Consider the following 23,976-nt stretch of genomic DNA (forward strand, 5'->3'; position numbering starts at 1 on the left):
TATTAATGCGCCGGTTCCATGTTATTATCGGTCCCTTGTTATTAATGCGCCGGTTCCTTGTTATTATCGGTCCCTTGTTATTAGCGCGCCGGTCCCTTGTTATTAGCGGTACCTTGTTATTAACAGTCCCTTGTTTTTAAAAACCATGGATTCCCCTCCTGTTTTAAAAATAATAATCCTTTATTATGATAATGATATGATCAAAGTGAATTGATGACAATGGTAATTATAATGAGATTTTTATATTAATGATTACTGTATTATATTAATATATAAAGGATACAAAATTATTTTGATGATAATGACACATTTTAACTGATGACGATGATTTCTCAAGACTCATGAAGACAGACGGACATACAGACGTACGGACACATACAACCTTCGTTTTGCACATGTTTTATTCAGCGCATTTTCAGTAGTGTTATCACTAATAATACTGTCCTTTAGTCAGTACTCTTTGCATTAAATAAAAGTACCAAATGTTCATTCCCTTTAACCCCTTATGTACAGCTTCTAATATAATTTATTTTGAATACAAGGAAGTTTGCACAGCATTTTATAAGGTGTTAGTATAATAATTACAATATAAAATGAGATGGGCGTGGCCTTATATACATCAACTTTTGGTAGCAAGTGCTCGCGTAAACAATAAAAACATTAATTTGATTCTGTCCACTGTAAAAAACACTAATGATGTCTTGAAAATGTTACTCAACAATGTAGTAATAATTATAATTGTTCTGTTGTACATTAACATCGTTCATTACATAAAATCAAGTCATAAACACATTAAAATTATGATTTAGAAAAAAAATTATATTGTTTAGGTATTTTTGAAAAATTATTTACAAAAAATGTTTTGACAATTATTAAAAATACATTTTTTTCTGCATTATTTAAAATAATAATAGGCCCTACTATAATACTGAAGACAATGTATTATATCTTATCATTATTTATGCTCAAATGTATAAATATTTAAAAAGTCTGCATATTTATATATTAAGTATTTTCCCTGCAGTGTATCTAATACTATACATCAAGGTATTTAACATTATAATTTCAAGAAATTGTTTTCCTTCGCAACCTTAATCCAAGCACTTTATAAGAATAAAAGTAATGTTGTTAAAAAAAGTCATTAAAACATAAAAACCATTATTTTCGAATTTATAGCATGTCATCACAAAATAGTTCATTTTTTCAGGTATATATACTTCCTATAAAACATAGCAGAAATATATTTGAGATAAAATCCCCTTACTCATTTAAATAATAAGTGCTGCCCTCAACCCTAAATGGCTTGTTTAGCCTTTAACCTCCAGAATGTTAACAGCAAGTTAACATTTACATCAATATTTACTATTTGACACAATATTGATTCAATCATCAACACACAATTTGTCAATAAAAATATACTAAATACTCACACACAATCTCTGTACACAAAATTGATAACATCAACAACTTCTCATAAAAGTTTAAATCATTTTTTAAATGATTTTTCTAAAATTTTTAATCATTTTATTTTTATGCGGCACTTGCAATGACATAATACAGCAAAACATAAAGACTGTGGTTAAAATAGAAATTTATATATATATACCACAACATAAAATAAATCATACATACGCATATTTTACAAATATTTCTCAAGTTTTACAGATAAATTACTACCTATCTGCTTTAATAATTTTACACATGTACAATAAGGTCACACCATTAGGTGTCGCTATACATCCGACTCAACAATACTGCGAGTTGATTGGCTAGAATTGGCAGACGATGAACGGGAGCGTGACATTGCAGTGTCTTCGTTTGAAGTGTTGTCCTCCCTGTTTCGTCTTTGTTGGCTATTATTTGAGGTCGGAACTGTTGTGTGATCATCTAGTTTGGGAAGAAAAAAAAAATGTACATACATGAAAATCAAACAATGTTGCATACAAAAATAAAACATACAAAACTATCTTTACTGAAAAATAAAAATAACCTACCTTTTGTTTTCTTTTCATGAGCTAAGGAATCATGGGAATCTCTGGGGGTCATGTATTTATTGACATCTTCATTGGTTGCTTGGCAACAGAAATTACAGTTACTGTTATATCTATTATCTCTGTTAATAGAAATATCACTATTACCATCATGAGGAACATTTCCATTACAACTGTAAGTAGGTCGACAAACAACACCATTAGGGGTCACTCTCAAGTCTTCACGCTTCACTGGACGCACATACGTCGGATGTCGCCGTTCTAATGTCCCGTGTTGACTGCCTAAAGTTAATCCAGTCTGATTTATTTCATTTTCTTCGGCGGATAGATATTGAGAAACGTCGATTGGAAGATCTGTGTCCTGAGGCATCAGATAGAGAGGTCTTGGTTCCAGATGACCATTTTTCATACTGTAAGGGCCATTTTTATATTGTTGATCGTAACCAGGACAACCGTTCATGTAACGGTTATTAATATCTTGTGAGCCTTTAGAATATGATGGTGATCTTCCATAATATCCCTGGGACCAGTTAATAGCTACAAAACAAGAACAAAGGTTTACAGGTCATTATATCATACAATACTAGATAAATACCAATGTGCAACTATGAAGTGATCATGTCAAAATATTCTTCTGCAGTTACTGCAGTAACCACTTTTATTTTATTGATATAACATGTGAAATATGAGGTAGTCACTATAATAAACATTGCGCATGATTAGTCAAAACAATTTGTTAAATAATATATCCACAAACAGTTTAAAGAGTAAAAAAAATGTTACTGCAGTAACGGCAGTAGAATGTTACCTGCAAACATTCCATTAGGCTGCCTGGATCTCCAGATACACATTCCAGCAAACATGATAAAGATTATGACAAAAGCACCTAGAATTACACCAATGCAAATGTACAAAATCTCCTCTTTATCTAGAAAAGAAAAACATAAATGCTCAATAAAATGTAGAATATGGGCTTTTTTTGGTTTTATTTCTTCATCAACAAGTCGAAGGAGGTAGTAGCAGGTCTATAAATACATCAATGTAGCAGGATGCACAGAGGATTTGCAAAAGAATGGTGTTTACCATAGGTTTGTAGAATCTGAATCCAACAATCTACTTAAAAACAACATGGGTACTTTTAAACATAATACTCTGTATATCTTACCAGCTCCAGTGGTACCGCTACCGTTATTGTATGGTACTTCTGGTGCTATGTCTACTGGTGATTTGGGTGTAACAGGTGGCTTGTACTCTGGCTTCATAAAAGTTGAAGATGATCCAATATTCACAGCTAAAATAACAATAAAATTACTTACAATCAGAATACAATTTTTGATTATAAATATTCTATGTATCCCTCCATTCTTATTAGGAACGTGGACGAAATACATGATCGCACAGTATGTTAAATTACAGTCAAAATTTAATGAATAATTCCATGTTTTGATAGCCTTCGGTTAATGTCTAGCTTTTACTGTGTTTTGTAAAATAATAAGATTCTCGACACATGTAGGTTTTTGTAATTACACATATATGCAGATCAATTGGTTTACGTGGTCGGAGCTTGTACGTTGCATATTTGGAAAATAGATTTTTGTTCTTTTTATATATTTAGGCAAATTGCCAAGGATAACCATAAGCGAATTCATTCACTATCTTTCTTAAAGGTGGCAATCCTGTTCACAAGACAAACATATACACAAGATGCTCTAAAATAAAGTCGTATTACAAGTCTTTGGAGGTGGAGTTGTAATTGTCATTAGAAACAATCCTGACATATGACAGGACTTGAACCCTTGGATTGGTAGCCAAGCATCATAATCACCAAGCCACAACTCCACTTTAACAACAACTCGACTCTACGTTCAGGTGAAAGCTCGCTATTATCAACTACTTACAATGAAGAAATAAAAGTAGGATGAACCCACATAAGAAAGTAAGCTACTTACAATCAGTGGAAACTGACATAATGTTACTAAATCCACTTTTTCCAGCTGCATTGTACGTTTCCATTTTGATGTCGTACAACATGTCGTTCTCCAAGTCCTTGATAATGTGTCGATTTATTTCAGTGTCATAAATCATATTTGCCTCGTATTCGTCGTCATCATCTCTATCGGCTCGGTGATAAATAAAAAACCCATCAACTGGTTGATTTTCCAAATCACTTTTGTACTGTGTAAAAAAAAATATAATTTCAACATTTGATTGGTAACGAAATAGATGACTTTACCAGTGCAAATATAACATAATATGAATTACTTTTACTGTAGAATCATGGTTTAAAGAATCACAAAGGGCTGTAATTCCCACTTGGGCGTAACACTAGGACATAGCGTGACACAAGTGAGTTGACCAATCACGATTAGATGTCAATTGTGATGAATGTAGAATGTAATGTTATTACCTTCCATTCAACAATGATAGAGTTTCCACTTTCTGCCTCACATTTTGTAATAGTTGGTGGGGCGGGTCGAAGGGGACCAGGCGCCTCGTTACCAACAAGGAACCGATTCGATGGCTCGCCTGGTTCACTAGAACCAAATTGATTCCCCGCAAGTACGCGGAATCGGTAAATTGTTCCTGTGAACGAAATATTTTATGAACAATTTTACAATTTATTTTGAAAACACAAACACATGCATTTGTTACTAAAAATAAGAATTTTCAGAGTTTAAACAATCAATTGCATGTCAATGCCGACCATGTCAATCGTAACATTTTGTTAGTCATAATAATGATAGTCATTATTTGTAAGTACAGTACAGCCAATCAACAATGAAAAATAACACTAACTATTAATAGTATTGAATTATAATCTGTATATTTGTTTTATAATCGATTTTAATATGAATAGACATATTTACATATTATATTTATCTTAAAATGTATTTGTTGTACTGTTTTTGTGTCTAAGGGTCCTCACCCGACAGTGAATTAGTTCACTTTTGGGGTGCCCTGTCTAAGGGTCCTTTACCCGACAGTGATTTAGTTCACTTTTGGAGGGCCTGTCTAAGGGTCCTCACCAGACAGTGATTTAATTCACTTTTGGGGTGCCCTGTTTGAGGGTCCTCACCCGACAGTGATTTAGTTCACTTTTGGGGTGCCCTGGCTCATGTTCTGGCTGTTATTTATTATGTTTGTGTATTTTATTGTTTTGTTTATTGTTTTGAGACGAATACATGAAATGAAAAATGTAAAAATGTACTAACCTGGAGTAAGATTAATAATTCTGTATTCACGGGCACTCAATGGAATCGTTGCTGATGTATTCATCCACTCTCCAACAGATCGCACCTTTAACCTCTGGATGTAGAACTCACTGGCCGGAGCATTTGTGTCATCCTCAAAGGTCCAGGTGATATCTACTGATGAGTCGGTCACCTGGGATACGACCGCTTTACCAGGTTGGTTAGGCACTGAAATTAAATTGGTATTTGGCAATGATATACGACTTACATCAACTCAAGATTCAAGAAAATGGAAATTTGTTTTGCTTGTTATTGGTATTGGTATAATTAAGACAATAAAACAACAAAGAAAAATACATCAAATTGCAAAAGGCAATGTTAAAATACTATTTACAAATAAGGTAACATTAGGAAAAGGATATATATATCACACTACAGTAAACAAACAGTAAAATAAAACATAGTGAAAGTGAAAATTAAAAATTCCTTTACCTGCTCCCTTTTTGATAGGTGGTTGCACGTTATTGGTTGTCACTGTCAGTGCTTCATCGCTAAATGCGCCCTCTATAGGCTGTCTGGTTGGTAATAAAGGTGTATGTTGGGTAGTAGGTATTTTAACATTCATTCCTGAAAAACAATTATTTGTAATAAATCAATAATACATAATGGTGTGTGCCTTGAATGCTTGCTGATATAAGGACTATGTATTATGGTTCCACTGTCTTTTAAACAGCTTGGTCAGGCACTTCTCTCGAACTTTTGATATATAGACATAAGTGCAATGATGGTGTGTTGTAGTGTGCTACTAAGTGCTACATACTCTTACCTATGACACTCAAATAGGCTCTTGCTCTTATCTCACCAACTAAGTTCTTTACTGAGCAGGTATACCAGCCTGCATCTTGGGGTTGTACACCAGATATTTCAAGTCCAGCTAAACAAATTAAATACCATAACATATTTAATTTTCTGATGAAGGAATAGTGTTTTCTGGCTGCTTTACTTTACCCTTTTGATTTAGCTTTTCGCATATTACCTCCGCCAGAATGGCGAGAGAGGTTATGTAGTCAATCACATGTGTGTTTGTGTTTCTTTCTAGGATTACTAGTTATTGCCCAATTTTTACAAGATTTTAAAGGATGGTTTCATAGCTGTATGGGAACACATCATTACATTTGCATACGCCTAGATGGAGGTTTGCACTCTCTGAGTACCTTTCTACTTTTATTTGTATCTCTTTAATTTACCTGATTGTGGGTCTCCGTCAATAAAGAAACGGCGGCCATTTCTGACTAGTTCATTATTAGGGTTCCACCACTGCATGAATGGGAATGGTTGGCCATGCCATCTGCACACGAAAAACACTTGCTCATGCTCAATGGCAGTCATGTTGGTAGGTTTCTCAATGAAAACCGGCAATGCATATCCACCTAAAAATAAATCAACTTTCATGTTAGTATTTAAGTGTATTCATCCCCTTGAAATTTGGCTTTTAAACAATATTCAAAATTTGATTAAAAATCACAAATAATAATCCCTATAAAAGACAGATATAAAAAGTTTCATTTAACAAGAAACTCATTGACTTAAAGACAATGGGTTTCCAGTTGACTATACTTTCTTTCTTTAAATTACAGTTTTATAAGGTAAATAATTTTGTTTTTGATCCAATTTTAGTCAAGGTGAATAAATGTTATGCATCATTAAAATGGCATATTCAACAAACAATTTTTTAACAATTATTTTTTCAGGGAGAAATTGTTGATATCAAGTATGCTTTTGCACTTACGTGTAAACTTGACCTGAGCAGAAGCCTGTGCGGAGCCTAGTTCATTTTCAACATAGCACTGGTACATTCCAAGATGTTTCACTCTAAGTTGTTTTATTTTTAACTGTCGACCTAAACAAACATAGAACATATTCTTGTTAGTACAATGAACGGAATGACGCAATTGTGAGCAAAAGTATAGAGAGTACAAAAAGACTCTTCAAGGGGCAACTAACTCTTTGAGTTATAGTAATTGTTTTGCTTTAGTTGCACCTGACCATTGTGCTTTGTTTCTGTTCTGTTATTGTTTATTGGTCGAATAAATAAATGAAATGAAGTTGCCAAGTAAAAAATGCGCCCACATTTGCTACAGTGTAGATGATATGTCAGTTTTTGTTAAGATGAGTTTTGCTTGCACAAACCAACCTAATTAAACATAAATAAAATAAATAAATATATTCGTGGCAAAGCATTAATGGAATCTTACCATCTGCAATGTAGTCTGTGTCTAGAGGGTCAATAGGAACGGTATTGAACAACCACCGGATGTCATCTTCATCGCCAACAACACTGCATTTTAATGTGAGAGTCATTGTGGGATCGGCAGACGTATCCTTTGGTGGACTTCTGATGGCAGGACGGACTGAAAAGATTATTTTTTATTTAATTAACAATGTTTTCTTAAGTATTTTTATTACTCTGGCACGCAGAATGCTGTACCATTAATGAATACCAAAGATTTGTCACACACATTGCTTTTGAAACTCTAGTACTTGGGCCTGGATTGGTAGTAAGCATGCCAACTAAGCCACTGTGATTATATGATATATGATAACTTTATTTGTTAAGCTCTGTCTACAATATCAAACTTTATGACAAAAAAAATGTGATGTGTTCATATATGGACATGATGATGTCATATCACTACCATATTTGGGCATATCACTACCATATTTGGGCACATCACACTAATTTGATAGTGTAGACAGAGCTTAGAATACACCATACCTAACATGTGAACTTACTTTTAACTTGTAAATGAACATTCTTCTCCATAGTAACAGTTCCATTCTTTGAATATGACACACAAGTATATTCTCCCATATCATTTTTTCTAACATTCTCAATATAAAGATTGCCCCACTTTTGTTCCACCTTATCTGGCATTTGGTCCTCTTTACGAAGCCACCGTACATAATAATCCTCTGATACGCATCCTAAAACGGCGTTTTCACCAATAAAAACGGATGCTCCAGAGACATCTACGATGTTAAGTGATTCACCAGAATCTGCCAACAAAATAGAACAATTGTAATACTGCAGAACTGTTTCTACTAATTATAAAGTAACAAACTCTTTTGACGACAAAAGAAATAGACATGCACATCATGGAACAGACATTGCATGCAAGGTACTTCATTTTATAAGAGGTGATGTCTCTGTGTGCACATTACAGTAGTAGGAATAATAATAATTTATTTGGAAGCTATACTTTTGAAACAGTGGCACACTTGAATGTATGTGCGTCCAGAGTAAGTAAAATAAAAGTTAGAGAAAAAAAAAATGATTTAACAATAGGCCCATTTTCAAAAACACTAAATTATGTACAAAATATAAAAAATAACATTAACAAAAGTAATACAGGATTTCAAAAACAAAGAACTAATCATTTTCATTGTTGATTTCCCTTCTCTTTTTCATTGCCCGATACCAAGAATTTAGGCTAAGAATCTTTACTTTGATCGCTTTTGACTATGACTGAGATCTTACCTTGTTTTATTGTGAGTTCAGTACTTGACTCTGCTCTTTTGCTAATATCTAATATTGTGTTGTATCCTGTACACGTGTAGGTACCAACATCATTCTCAGTTACATTATGAATTTGAAGACTGCCTGATTTTAATATTACATGACGTTCTAATAATATAGTAAAATATAACGACAAATTAACATTCATTGACATAATCATCTACAGTACAATTCATCAATCATTTATATTTCTCTCCCGCCACCCCCGCACTTCTTTTTATTACATTGCCTACCAAAACTCTTGTTAGTTTACAGGGCGCACACCATACTAAATACTGGTGTAGACGCCCATTATGCGTAACCTCCGGATTTTTGCGAGGTGATTTGAGAGGGGCACTTTTCTATTTAAAAAAACCTTCATCAATAACAGCGATCTATCAAAAAGATAAGATAAGGAAAGGTGCGGGATTAGAGCATGCACAAGCCTTTGGCATAACTCATTAAATAACTATTCATATACAGACTTATCCACTCAAAATCTACACAGCAACAAATATGATGAATCGATGTTATAATTTTGACTCCTTAGGGTCAAAAGTAACGCACCTGTTTTGGATAACATTTTCATTTTAGGTCGTTCAACTACATTCATCATAATTGAATGCAAAAACAACATACAGTATATTTTAAAATTGTATTAAATATTTTTTCCATCATTAAATGTATTTAGAATATAAAGGTTGAGAATATTCTATTGTACAAATTGTATACGAACAATCGCAGATATAAAATTATGTACAACAATGTGTTAAGAAACTGTATTATTTCAAGTCGGACGCAAAGGTATGATTTATTTCCATTTAAATTGAGTGAAGTAGGTTTCTAAAACAGATATTGTTTTAGTTATTCCTTTAAATTTAAAAATTGTTTCCTTCAATTCGTTTTTCTTTTTCAATTATTCATATCATGAATCTATATTTCAAACTTAAACACATGGCCTAGAAATATAGTATAGTAACTCTGGACAAAGACAACCATGAGGCCATTTAAACAGACTAGTAGTTTAGTAATTTGTTTGAGGGATTCCTCTCATCTTAGTAGATACCACATAGAGTACTATATTGGCTTACCTGATGTGTTTTCTATTAATTGTCCTTTATATTCAAACTGTATAATCGCTTCTGGTTCACTTTTTGGTGGGTTACAATGGATCACAGCCGTTCCCCCTAGATAAGTTGAGGTCTGTAGTTGAGGCTTTAACTTTAACCTTTTAATATCTAAAATGAAAAGAAAATCTTTACTCTTCTGAAAGATGCAGTGGGTTCTTTAAAGTGTACACAGGCCAGATTGGTACACCGAGTCTCATTAAACCTGTTCTGCCACCAGAAGAATGGACGGGAAGAGTCTTGAATTGGTACTGATTTTTTTTGGTTATGGTTTAACCGTTCGGCCACTCCACACCAATATTTTATCAACTTGATAGAATAAATATATTCAATGAATTATTCGACATACTTACATGCTTTTTGTAACTTGGCAGTTCTGCTTACTATTAATCCTATACTTGTGTTTACAAAACAGCGATACTCTCCAACGTGAGAGTTAAGTCCATTACTCCGAAAAGAGTTAATAATTATTTGATTATGACGAAATTCTATATCATTTGAGGTATTTTGCAAGGACTGTCCATTAAATGTCCAAAGAACAGTAGCGTCTTTTGGCGAAAATTCGCACTTTAACCTCACACGACTATGAGGCTTTACTACTTGAGAACTTGGTTCTTTTAAAAATGAGGGTGCTTCGTCTATAAAAAAAAACAAAACATGATAAATTTATGCAAGTTGACACTGTCTACAAAAACTATAAATGTGGAATGTCAGAATGATTCCACTACAGTAAAAGAAAAATCAGGGCGCTTCATCTGCAGTAATTGCAATATTTACTTTTTTTTAGTGCAATCATATCATTTTATTTTGTTTCAATGTAGAAGTTTGTGAGACAGTCACTGAAAATTAAAACAGTTCTTATGTGTGGCCTAACCCAACCCCCAAAAAGTTATAAATAAATGCATATATATTTTTTTATTATATATAAACAAATTTCACCCTACATTTAAAAAAAAAATTTGAGTACTTTAAAGTTACACATTGGATATACAAGTATTGTAAATTATATTATATAATTTTAAAGGCATATTACAATATTCCACAGAAGTAATAGTTTGACACTCGCAGATTTCCTACCAATAAACTATAGAAGGAATGTTTACACTTTTGGTGACTTAAGCATGTACTAAATTGATTAAAAATATTAGGCAATAACAAGTCAGTTTAAATCAAGTCCATTTGCTACAGTAACTATTTAAAACATTACGCATCAATTCTTAAATACATATTGGATGGGTCAGGTTTAAAATTATATGAGTTGCATCGGCACGCTATCTACTCCACCTCACGTCGATTAACCAGGCCGCCTGCTGCGAATTCAAATAGTCTTTAGGAGGCAGAAGAGAAAATAAAACTGTGTATCAACAGGGGAGTAGCAAAATGCAACAGTGGTATTAGCTAAGGAAAGAAATCAAGCATTTTGATTGGTTAATGGTAATGATGTCACTGAGTAACTTCTGATTGTGTTTGGCAGAGACTGAGTTTTTCCAATCAGCCAAGGTCACAGTAAAGGTTGTCACTTCTTCATACACAATAGTTTAACTGATATCATTCCAATTTTTAAACATAATATTGCGAATTTCAGAATTCATAAAGATTCTAACATAACTTTTTAACACATAATAGTTTACTGTAATGTTAAGTTGCTTGATTGGCATTGCAGTGCATTACTCGAATTGCTTGAAGAATTATATAGTCCAGACGAAAATGGTATGATCTAACATTTTAATATTTAAATTGTTATATTACCAAACACAGATGAAATTTCATTCCAATTTTTCAATTGTATTTTATTTGTTATTTTAATAGTGACACTTGGTGTAAGAATAAAATTTGATAATGCATAGTTTTGACAATTTTTTCCTTACCTTGCGCCCTGCATCGATGAACATTGGCTAAAAACGTTGCCAACGTCAAACAAGACAACACAATTCTTCTTGTAATCATATTTGCTAATAAATCTATAATCCATTCATCATTCTGTTCTTATAATGGGCCTGAAATAAACAAAAATGCTAGTTGAGTCTACATTACATAAGATTTATTTTGAATTAGTACAATAATCGAAAACATTAAAGGAAATAAAAACAAATTCACATAAAACTAAGTTATAATAATAATAATAAAAAATGAAAAAAAAAAACAATTGCAAATACAAACAACATTTGAACTTTAAACTCTGACCTCAGGAATTTCAGCCCTCTGGAAGAATTATATGATACAAAGTATCATTGACTGGTTTACTGGACAGAGAAAGATTGACGCCCAAGGCAATGGAGCGGAACATTTGGAAAAAAGTTAGTAAGACACGTAACCTGTTCTCGTTAATTCAGTGGACATAATTTTAACATGGCCAATGTCAAAATGAAATATTCGTCGTATGGCTTAGCGAATTGTGGCCTAGAGGGACTTAAAAATGCTAAAAGTCGACTAATGTCAGCTGTACTGCTTTAAGCTATGTTCTAATTTTGTATAAAATTCAAAGCAACAAAATATACTTTGGGTAAAACAATATAAATTTCTAATTTTGTACCAAAAGAAAAAATTAAAATAGCATGGAAATATGAAATTCATTATGATTAAATTAATTAATATCATTTGGACAGTCTTGTGCTCATAGCAATTTACAATATCAAAAATTAAGTTTTTAATTTGTAACTGAAGCAGCCAAACAAAAATTAGTAATTTCATCAATGTCAAAGTTCAAATTTCAGAAGTAAACTAAAATTGAAACTTAACAACTTAAGCCACATGTTGATAATTACATACCCCTCAGTGTTTTAATCACCACGGCAACACAAAGAGAATCAAAGGATAGAGTTACAAGATATTTCAGTTTTTGAGGTTGAAATTTGAAATCACACAGGTCTAAATGTCACACCAACAATTCCCATTGGACATTATTAGAACTTAATTAAATATATAATTGAATATATTGTTGAAGAAGTGAAAACTATTGCTATAAGATTATACTGTACTTAATCAAATACAACTTACAAAATAATAATTTTATCTATGTATGATGTAATTGTGAATGTTTTGTTTGTTTTAGTATATTTTTGTCGAGGAAAACAATTTATATATGTACAAAGTTTTATAAATGGAACAAACAAAGATTTCATTTGATATACTGTACAAATCATTTCAATATAGTACAAATAATTATTAGACAAACAAACTTGTTTTAATGCCAAAAAACAGCAACAATTGTAATACAGGAATACAATTGAATTTCCAATTTCTATATATGATGTATGGAATCCACAGAACTATAACTATTGTCTGGGTCGAGACATAAAATCTCTTTCCACTTTCTAAATACCAGTAGCTTTGATTCCTTTAATAAATAAATAACTTACAGATAAATTTTTATTATCCTTTGATGTTTTCTATTAGGTAAAGTCACTATATATTTCAGCTAACTTTGAGTGATGTGAATATTTATAAATGGAGAAATGAGAAGACCAGAGACAGCAGCCTGACTGAATTATACTCAATTTAGAAGGTATACAGTACATACTGTTACACAAATTCACACATCTACTCCCACTCAAACACTCAAAATTGAATTAATTTGTTAAACTGCTTGCACTTTTAACAATTTCTTCTCCACACTGACGCCAAATAAATTTTTAAAATGCCTCTTCTTTGATGATCTCTCTTCTTTTAAAAAGATTCAATATAATTGCGGCTAGGTTTTTGTAGTTAATAGGCTATAAACAATGTTTTTTTAGTAGCTTTACCCATAAAGGGATAAATTAGATTAAAATAAATTATTCCTAACTGCTCCATCTAAAATGGAGAGTGGTCTGACTAAAAATTCTTCTGATGATGTATTATTCAACTGTTTTTCAAATAAAATTGTGCAACTTTACTGCAACATTTAATCAAATGTTTATAACTGTATTGTTAGTAAGTCAGGTTTGCTATACAGCATATGTTTTCCAAAAGAAAAACAAGTTTACTTTCTGAATGTTTACATCTTTATTTCTTAAAATTTAATTACCAAATTAAGATTTTACATTTTGTATATCATATGGAAAAGATATAAATATGTTAACTTTGAATTTGAATTGAAAGAAGAAGTTTTTTTTATTGATTTAGTCAAGTTAATTTTGGAAATTTTAGGAAGCAAGTTTCTGATCAGTTTAAATTATTTACTTTGTTTTCCTGAAACATTAAATTATTAAAGTTTAAAAAAAATGATTTTAGGAGAATTTCAACAGATTTTATCTCCCTCACTTGGGCAAAGAAATAATTGAAATCATATCAATATTTCTTGCAGAAATCTTTATTGGCCGCTTTGCTCAATAATAGTAAACACAAGTGGGTAATAAGGGAATTTAAATGATTATTTAGGAATTGCCGAGTAAGCTGGCAAAAGCTCTAGCTAATCGCTATCTAATCTCAGCTTTAGAACGAGCGAAATCTATAATTGTGATCTGGCCAATTCTCTCAAGCCATTCAATTCATTCTCAATTGTCTTATAATTGGTGTACGTTGAGAATTTCTCAAGCAAAATTTAAAAACAATCTGTTTACGATAAAGTCTGCGAATGAAGATATCAGATGAGATGTCTATGATTATACTTTTGAATCAAATAATTACTAAATAATACTGAATATCTGTACTTTGAAATGAAGTTTAAACAACATTTCTTAGAAAAAAAACTCGGCTTTTTAAAGTAACAGTTTTAATTATTGTTCTTTCTTTTAACAAAAGTACAGATAATGAGTTCAAAATTCTCCAATCACAAACTTATGAACTCTGGGTAAAGTTCAAATAATTCAGCATATGAATGAGGAAGAAAAGAAACACAACACACTACTTCTTCATAATTCTTATAACTTGAACCTAGTAAATCTGTCAATGATACATCTTTGGGATTTCAATACTCAATTCAGTTCAAAAACATTTTGTTTTCAAATGTATGTTCTCTCTTGGTACACATTCTGTTTATTCTCTTATAGTATTCAGCATAAATAATGTTGTATGTCTTACCTAATAATATTTTGTATATTGTATTATTATGGCTTATCATATATAAACATCGTGTTAATAATAAATCTATTCTTTTCCCACAAATTTAATAATGTATGATTTCAGCTTGTTTTCAGTTTATGAGGCAGCAGCCGCTGCAATAAAAGTGTATAGGATTACACTAAAGAAAAGCAGCTTGCTAAACAATTTCATCAGGTTCAAAAAGAGTACAAAAAAAAAACAAAAGTACTGTAGTTACTGGTTTGATATGGTACTTTACTTGTCCAAAAAGACGGTATGAAGAGTCTGCTGAAATAATAATTTTGGAACAAAAATTGTTTTTGACAAACATTTCAAACTAAAAAATAGTATCCAATTCAGAAGTTATTTTTGTTACTTAGTAGAATTGCTGTATCATGCTATTTTGATACCACTTTATCAAAAAGTTTTATTAAGAATTTAAAAAGGTTGGGATTAAGAAACAGATTATGGATAAAGACAAGATAATGGTTTAGGGTCATAAGGTCATTGACATTCATGGGACAGGCACAGCCTACCCTTCATTGTTGACTTCATAGGATGTTTATTTTAAATTCATAGAAAAAGATTGTAATAAATAGTAAAAGGAATACATTGTTGACGACATAAGGATATATATCTGAAATTCATAGAAAAGATTGTAATACATTGTAAAAGGAATACATAATTGACGTCATAAGGATGTTTATCTTAAGTTGTTAGTTCATTAACCAGACAAGATACTGAAATGTACTATACTACATAAATCAAAATGAGAATTAAATCTTTCTAGATCTGCATACAGGACAAAAAGTTAGTAGGTCTAAGTTTTTTTATGGACAATTAAAATAGTTTGTATGAATTATAGATTTATATCTCGCTAAAATCTAATCCTATTTTCTACACTATATAAATTAATATTATATCTTTATTGTAACTCTCGACGATAACATGATTTGAATGATAAATACCTACATACATCTAAATTTCCATATCTACAACCATGGAGATTATTTCTCCATGCTACAACCAAGTTATAATTTAATCATTTTTAATGAACTGCTAAATTTAATCATAGTTTTTACATCAGAAATCTGTCAAAAACTAAGAGTTATGTTTTTATAATTGAAAATAAAATCATTTTTTCATTCCTCCCCATCTGTTAAACATCATAAAACACAATTCTCTTAAAAGTACAGTATATTGACCTCTTAGATTATATTTTTATTATCATTTTTAAATTTTACTTTTGACAAAGGTTGCATAGGGGTCTCTTAAATCCAAGCAACACTAATATATATGGCATCTCACATCACACAAGTCTTTGTTCTAGGCCATTAAATCACTTTTCTCCTAACTGGCAAAACAGGTGACAAAGTGGCCTCCAGTGGGCTTTTTCTAAGGAGTAAAGTTGATCAACAAGCTTGTAACCTGGCTTAGAAAATCAAGGACTAATTATAATAATCTATTAATTACATATGGACAAATTATGATGCTGACAACAATCAATAAGATATATAAATATATTAGGAAGGAGTATGCGTATAGATATAACTGGAGAACAGTGCAAAGTAATACATTATATACCACCAGTACTATTACTTTAAAATATTTATCATAACGATATATATCTTGTAATTAATATAGGTTTCTTTAACTAGTTGGTTATAATCAACTAATGATTACATTTTCTTTCTTTCTCCTTCTTTTACAAGTCGATATATGAATATGTTAAAAAACAGAAGATTATAACTATATATGAACATAACTGTTTAAATATTCCAAATTAGTTTTCTGTGGAACGTTTTGAACAATCTTTGACTTATAAAAAGCTCATTTACTTTCTTCTGGAGAAATTGATGAGATTTTTTTTAAAAAACAACTCACAAACACTACATAGTATAAACATGAAGATTACATCAAAACTAGTGTAAGTTCCAAAACTATTGGATTTTACTTGAACAGTTAAAATGCTTCAGTGATTACTGCAGTAATTCAATCAGGAAGTTGTTGATTAAGATTTAATTGAATTACTACACTTGGTATTTAATGGAGAAATAAGTCCTAATCCATTTACAAGTTTTCAAACTTACCTTCTTTAGACTTTATGAATGTTTTTCTCTTGATATAAAATAAAAACACTATCCAGTCACCATACTATTGAATAACTTTAATAACATACAACAGTTCCAATACTTATATTATTAAGTTGTTTTCTTTTTCAAACTTACCTTCTTTATGACATGTTCTCCTGGTATAAAATAAATATTCCATATTATTAATATTATACACGTTTTATCCAGTCACTATACTATTGAATAACTTTAATAATAAACCATATAGTTCCAATATTTCCAAACAAAGTACTTATTGTATTGTTGTGAAAGCAAATACCACTGATATAATATCTAAGTGATAAACTCCTTAAACACTTTACAGTAGTAAAACTATATCATATCCACTGAATGAAGAAAATGTGTTTGTTATAATGAAAGCCAGTTTCTAAATAGTAACTCTTCAGAAATACCCGCGTTAGCCACCAAATAATCCCCTGCTCCAAAACTTCTCACAGCCTAGGCATAAGTGTTTGTGACAGGTCACCAAATAATTTTCAGTAACAATCCTGCAATCTGATCTGCTTCAGGCACTGGTTTCACTCCAGTGGCTTTTCAATGTCTGAGCTTAGCAACAAACCAGGCTATAATCCTGCAAACTGGCACAACATGAGGTCAAAGGTAAAAATCAGTAAACCTATCAGCATCATCATCCTGCGTCTATATTACATTCCCAGAAATATAAAACACGGAAAGAAAGAAGTTCGCAAACATTTCTATAAACAAATTTTCCTTCTTGATGAATAAAATGAAGACTAATTAATACGGTTTCATTTATTCTTGTTACTTTGTATAATTATTTTATAATAAACTAAACCTAAATATTATTAGTTATAAGAACTCAACTAAACCCCAAATTGATATTTATTAAAATGAAATCAAATAATGTACAAATGAGGACACTTAATATGTGACATTCAAGAAAAAAATAATGGTGTTTCGTAGATCTTTAAAGGGGGATTCTGGGTTTAAAATTGCTTTTAAATATCGTTTATTTATTAAATAAAAAATATTATAACAATATAGACATGTCAGAATGAAGAAGTAATAACGAGAAATTAAAAAAATTAAATTTCATATACATTTTAGGGTAAATTCATGGAAAGTCTGTCTTTCAGCAGCTTAGGGAAGCTCATTAATATTCATGAGATATTCACAAAATCACGTCATCAGTGGATTCCAAACTCGCGACGTCATGTACGTTGTGTTTGTCAACTAATTTACATCTCTCTCCCCTGTCAAACGACGACCACCCGATCATTGTGAAATACATTTTTTGTAGATTTTCTAAGCTAGGCCTAAAGTGTAATAATAACAGTAGTAGCATATATTTATTTGACATTTAATGAAATACAAAATTTAGTACAGATTATATATAGATTGTATACAGTTATAGTATTTTTATACCTCGAATAGTTCAGATCGTATTATCGGCTTCAAGTACTAGGCTAGGCCTAGCCTAAATCATTTTTTGTCATGGGTGAGAGCCATTCTGACTAGGGATTCCATGCCACGATGGCTACCCTACGTTTTAAAACATTGGGGCCCATCATGGTTGGGCCTATAGCTAGCCTACTACTAAACGATTGGCCCATAAATAACAATCCAAACCCATCCTATCAACCCAACTCCTAAACAATCTAAACCTAAAACGTTCTACAAAATCGGCTGTAAATATTGAGGCAAAACAAGGTCCGATCGCCGTCCGCACGTATGGTGTCCCGGTCGTCTAAGTAGGCCTAAAATAGGCCTAGGCTAGTTTACTCTCCAAAAAAGCGGATACTGCATCAAGCAAGTAGACCAGGTAGTAGGAAGGAGACCTGGCCGATCCGGCCCAGTTAAAAATTGAGCTAGCTAGTGTAGTAGACCCTATGCGAATTGATACTACCAGGCCTTTTACTATAGGATACACTTGTTAAAATTAGCAATACTTATGTTTACAAATATTCCAACTCTCTCATTCGAGCTATGTTATCTATACCATTCCGGTAGGTCGAGTCGACCTTCAATAAAATACTGTACATCGTTCATGTTGTGATTATAGACGGGTATACTCGACCCGACCAGTTTGGTATTGTATACTGTATCTGCTTATCACGTGACGATGCCAAGCATGGGCAGAGAGAGCACGTGTATCGTCGTCTCGCTCTCCTCGCTCAGCAGGAATGTATACGTTACGCTTCATTGATTTTGAAGGCTTTCCCTAAGTCAGTGCGAAAATCGGCAAACGTAAAGTGCAAACATATCTAAGTTTTCACTGTTTTGATAAATTTTCATAGAAAATTGACTTCATAAATGGGAAGACCGACTAAAATTACATCAGATAAGTATAATTTTACAAAAGTAATTGATATGGTTAATGATAACGAGTCGTCGGAAGATTGACCATTTCACGAATTTCCTATTCTGTAACACAGTGTCATATCGCCGTAGCTGCACTTGTAATCTGGCCTCATTTCACAGCCTTCGTTCTGCTTCACTGGGCGCTTATATAAATTGAAACTTTTACCGTTCAAGAGACAAACAAATATATTTTACATTTTTTACTATTCATTTTAAACCCGGAACCCCCCTTTAAATCATGCAACAATCTCACCACGACTACAAGAGTGTCGCTACCAGAGCCTGCTATTTCTGCCCTCATAGTAAATTTGATTTAGTTAGAATCAGCATGCAGTTGTAACTGAAGTTATCTATTGAATTAGAAAAGGACAGAAATATACTTGGACTATGGTCTCCCCAGGTGCACCTAATGTCACAAACAGGGTGCCAATTTTTAAAGGTGGTATGCATTTTAAAGGGGAGATCAGATGGAAGTCAAAGGCTAAAGGTCAATGTGGACATGCAATGGACAATGTCCGGTTTACTCTTACATCAGCATTAAATTACTGATCATGATTTTCGCAAATTGAATATTAAATACATACTCCAATCTTCAATATAAATTAATTTTTTGAGTGCCTCTTGTAGTCATTTCTTTTCAACCGATCTTTGTGAGTATTAAAGTATGATCTTATTATAAGTACTTAACTTTTGTTTTGAAAAGAAGTTTACACAGCAACGTGTACAAATCTTCCAAAATTAGCCCAGAATGTCACCCCACAGTGATCTCCATACATGTGTATCAATTTTAAATTCAATCCAAGTGTTATATTTTCGTAAAATCTAAATTTAAATACTTTTTGTTTATTTTCAAAGATGGTATATAAATTTATTTTTATTATATCAGCAACAAATATTTAAATGAAATAATAAATAAATAATACAGTTAAATACAGTACGTCTATAAATTTGAGTTTATTAAATATTATTTGGTAAAAATAGGAATTTATAAGAAATTGTAGTTTGATGAAGAAAACTATCTTTATATAAATATTATAATTTAATAATCAGAAATACTGAAAATATCTTAGACTAGTACTAAGTTGATAAGAAAATGAGTTTTGTTTTTGCATTTTGAAGAGCAAGCATCATTACAATATTTTGTTTGTTTTCAAACATTTCATTTGAAATTACTTAAATGGAAAAAAAATGTTTAAAAGGTCAAACAATTACTTTTGAAACTGAAAACTTGTTTTCAATTATGAATTCCTTTGACCTTTGACTCTTATCCTTGGCAACCAGGTCAGGATACTTGCGCTTGATTAGTTCCAGCTCAATAAAAAGGTGGATAAGGTAGAGTTTTGCAGCTGTAATTAACACCCTCTAACACCCCACTAAAACAACTTAGCTCAAAGGGACTCCAACAACAACCCAAGGATATGAAAACATTTATTTTTAAGAAAACGAGTTATCAATGTACTATCGTACAACTTGATCACATGATACGAAACAAAATCACCTGTCCATTGTATGTCGGTACATTACATCCACATCAAAACAAAGAAACAATAACAACATATATTTCCTTTTAACAACAAACATTATAGAAATGTTATACAAACTTCCTGGGAACCATAGCAACAATTAACACAAATTCAGTGGTATGAAAATAATAGATTCTGAAAACAATTACATTTGTATTATATTAAATAAATTTCAATAGTTATTTTTATAGTTTTGGGTTAAAATTAGAAAGATATCAAACAGATACTTATTGACAAACCTGTAGTTGTTTAGGTCTGCATAGTTTAATTATTTTAAGAATGACCTTCTTTTAAATAAAATATAAAAGGGCAAAGTTTATACAACTTACTAAATGCCGAAATACAATTTTATAGTAAATTGTATAATTTTAAATCATTAATTATAATCAATAAATTTGAAACTTTGGATGGATGATATGTAAAACATGTGACCTAACAAATCAGAGACAATTTAAAAAGACTTATTTGTTATGTAAATATAGACTTAGATATTACATATCCTATAATCGTCCTAATTGTTGATTGTGAATTTAGCTAAACAATTTAAAACGCTGTTCTGCTGGCCTTTTGCATAGAGAAGGCTGCTTAAAATGATGTGTACCCTGCTGGCGTAGTCTGTTAGCTATTCTAGCCAAAACCTAATCAGCTTGATTGCATGCTGGGATTTGTATGGCCGCCAAATGCGGAAAATCATTAACTCAAAATCTCGGCAAGATCTTTGGCAGGTCCGCTGATGAAAACATATTTTAATAGGAGAGGTTAAAACGAGAGAAATATGTACACAAAGTGAATTGTTTTGTGTCTTGCTGTGATGGATCTGGACCTACGTAGGCCCTATTGCTTCCAACAGACTGTTGCGTACACCCTCTATGCTCTCTAGGTTCCTGTTACTACATGACCCTTTTAGAAATTCTTAACATGATCAACCATGACAACCCTAAAATGTATCTATTTAAATAGAGAAACAAAGTTACGATGAATGACAAAGTTACGAAGCAGGGTGAACAATTTAATTAAAAATGGAACTGTGAGGAGCAGTTTTAAAGTATGAGTTTGGCGGCGACAAAGTACTTCAGAACTGACAGCACCACTAGGAAACTACAGGAGACGAGTAAATGAGTCTAAATGCAAAAACAAACTCATTTATTAAACAAATTAAACATGACATTTACACGGCATCATTTATAATAGCTTTCATTTTTCGTACAACTTCAATTTTTACACATTTCTCTTAAAATGAACATTAACATAGCTTCAAGACTGTTTATAAAAAAATTATATTGTTTTTAACATTGTCTTTCTTTTTCATTTGTTTATTATGAGATTTTAAAGAAAAATAATTTCTACATCCCTTTCTCTTTCTATTTATTGACCAAACATTGTAGAATACCCCAGGCAAAAGAAAAAAAATAACTTTGTTCACATACACTTCTTGTCAATATCTTCAATCAGCACATTTCTCCTTACCTTTGACCTTTGAATAGATGTTGGAGCAATTGATGCAATTGTTTATTTGTGTTTGTTGTAAAAGTTTGGAAATTAAAGATCAGAGGTGAGATAACATCCAGAAATTTAAATAAATTCAATAATAGTGCCCTCTACAAAAGTGTGACAAGTTTATTGAAGGAAAAGAAACTTATTAAATAAAAGACATTGTGTAGAATTTGTGACAAATCATAGTGAACAAAATTTCTGATATTTATGTTATATTATGTTATATTTCTTTTTATTTTTTTATTTAATAATCAAATGTAAAAATGTCTTTACAGTATAATGTATGCAGTATAGGCTTTCAGTAATTCATCAAATATTTTACCATAACACAAATTATTTTGTTCTTCTGGAATCTAAACTTCTGGAAACATAATTGGATATCAACCTAGTTGTTGAAAATGTAACTTAATTTGTATCAAAGCTTGGTAGTGATATGACTCAGATATCAAACTTGCAATGTTAAGTCAGTATATGTACTATTTTGTTGGGGTCACATGATTGACTTGAAAATTGCTTGATTTGATATTTGCCTAGAAGGGTCCAACACCTGCAAAGGCAATCAGAAGCAACTGGTCCAAGCTGCAGATTGACACCTTAGGGAGACCACATCAAAGTGTGGGACAGCATTGTTGTTTTAATGGCACACTCCAGCACCCTTGTACATCCCATGCCTCTTAAAAACTTGGATGCAGGAACTGTCTATAACTTCCGAGTAATGATAGGAAAAAGGAAATAGTTCTAAAATCATCATTTTTAACAATGTTTCTAATGTTCTAACAACTTGGAGGGATGTCAAATTCACAATGCAACAAAGTGAACAGCCAATAAAATCATGGAGTATTCTAGAGATTTAGATACCAGTAACCAATGACACAATATTCATTGATTAAAGAAAAACCAAAACATCAAGACATTCTCTCATTAACCTCACTTATAGTTCATTTCCTTTTATGGAAATATTTACATGGTGTAAAGTAATAAACTATCACTTATATCATGATGTAATAACTGTAAAAATCATAGTTGATATCATTATAATCTTTAATATGTTGAAATGTTTCAATACCCATCAATTCACTTTTGACAGCTAATGCATTTATCTATATAGAATGATTGATTTGAAGTTACTGAGACAAGCCTTAATATTGAAGAAGAAATCTTATACCAAATCTTGAAAAACTAAACTTGTACTGATAAGTGACTTAATTAAAAGTGAATAAAAACAGTAAATAGTTATTTTACAATAGGTAACATGATTTAACTACTACTACTTCTACTTCCCAAAGGATTCTATCAATTTTAAACACTTGAATTCAGATACAAAACAAAACCACAGCACTTCCTACAAAGCAGTTGAGTGCTTCTGTTCAGCCTCCAGCATACTATGTTGCTCATGGTCTTTCATGTAATCAGGCCTAGCTAATTTCACAAATCACTACATTTACTGAATGCATTTTACAGGCTTCAAAGCACACATTATAGCAGTTTGTCTCATTGCTAGACAAGCTATTAGATTTGAGTTGAACCTCTCGTTGCCTAAGGCTAGAATAAAAACAAACCTTAACTCGATTGCTATATTTCTAACGTTTTGATATTATTATAATTAAAGTGTATCTCCCCTTAGTATAAAAGTTATAAA

At 31.6% G+C, this 23,976-nt stretch overlaps 1 protein-coding gene across 1 annotated transcript in view; it reads right to left on the bottom strand.

Annotated features, from left to right (window-relative positions):
- Window positions 1-383: 383 nt before the first annotated feature.
- Window positions 384-23,976, bottom strand: part of LOC144850168 (cell adhesion molecule-related/down-regulated by oncogenes-like) — a 29,304-nt gene continuing 5,711 nt past the window's right edge. The window contains exons 3-19 of the mRNA XM_078707391.1: window positions 11,734-11,862; window positions 10,219-10,503; window positions 9,830-9,976; window positions 8,721-8,867; window positions 7,976-8,239; window positions 7,438-7,593; window positions 6,972-7,082; window positions 6,430-6,612; window positions 6,009-6,116; window positions 5,675-5,809; window positions 5,204-5,410; window positions 4,399-4,574; window positions 3,941-4,166; window positions 3,157-3,282; window positions 2,800-2,919; window positions 1,995-2,528; window positions 384-1,887 (exon numbers count right to left, since the gene is read on the bottom strand). Coding sequence (XP_078563517.1) covers window positions 1,733-1,887; window positions 1,995-2,528; window positions 2,800-2,919; window positions 3,157-3,282; window positions 3,941-4,166; window positions 4,399-4,574; window positions 5,204-5,410; window positions 5,675-5,809; window positions 6,009-6,116; window positions 6,430-6,612; window positions 6,972-7,082; window positions 7,438-7,593; window positions 7,976-8,239; window positions 8,721-8,867; window positions 9,830-9,976; window positions 10,219-10,503; window positions 11,734-11,812 — 3,159 coding nt within the window. The 5' untranslated portion in view covers window positions 11,813-11,862 and the 3' untranslated portion in view covers window positions 384-1,732. The remainder of the gene's footprint in view (window positions 1,888-1,994; window positions 2,529-2,799; window positions 2,920-3,156; window positions 3,283-3,940; window positions 4,167-4,398; window positions 4,575-5,203; window positions 5,411-5,674; window positions 5,810-6,008; window positions 6,117-6,429; window positions 6,613-6,971; window positions 7,083-7,437; window positions 7,594-7,975; window positions 8,240-8,720; window positions 8,868-9,829; window positions 9,977-10,218; window positions 10,504-11,733; window positions 11,863-23,976) is intronic.

Source organism: Antedon bifida, chromosome 8 (genome assembly GCF_963402885.1).
Source record: "Antedon bifida chromosome 8, ecAntBifi1.1, whole genome shotgun sequence".
NCBI lineage: Eukaryota > Metazoa > Echinodermata > Crinoidea > Comatulida > Antedonidae > Antedon > Antedon bifida.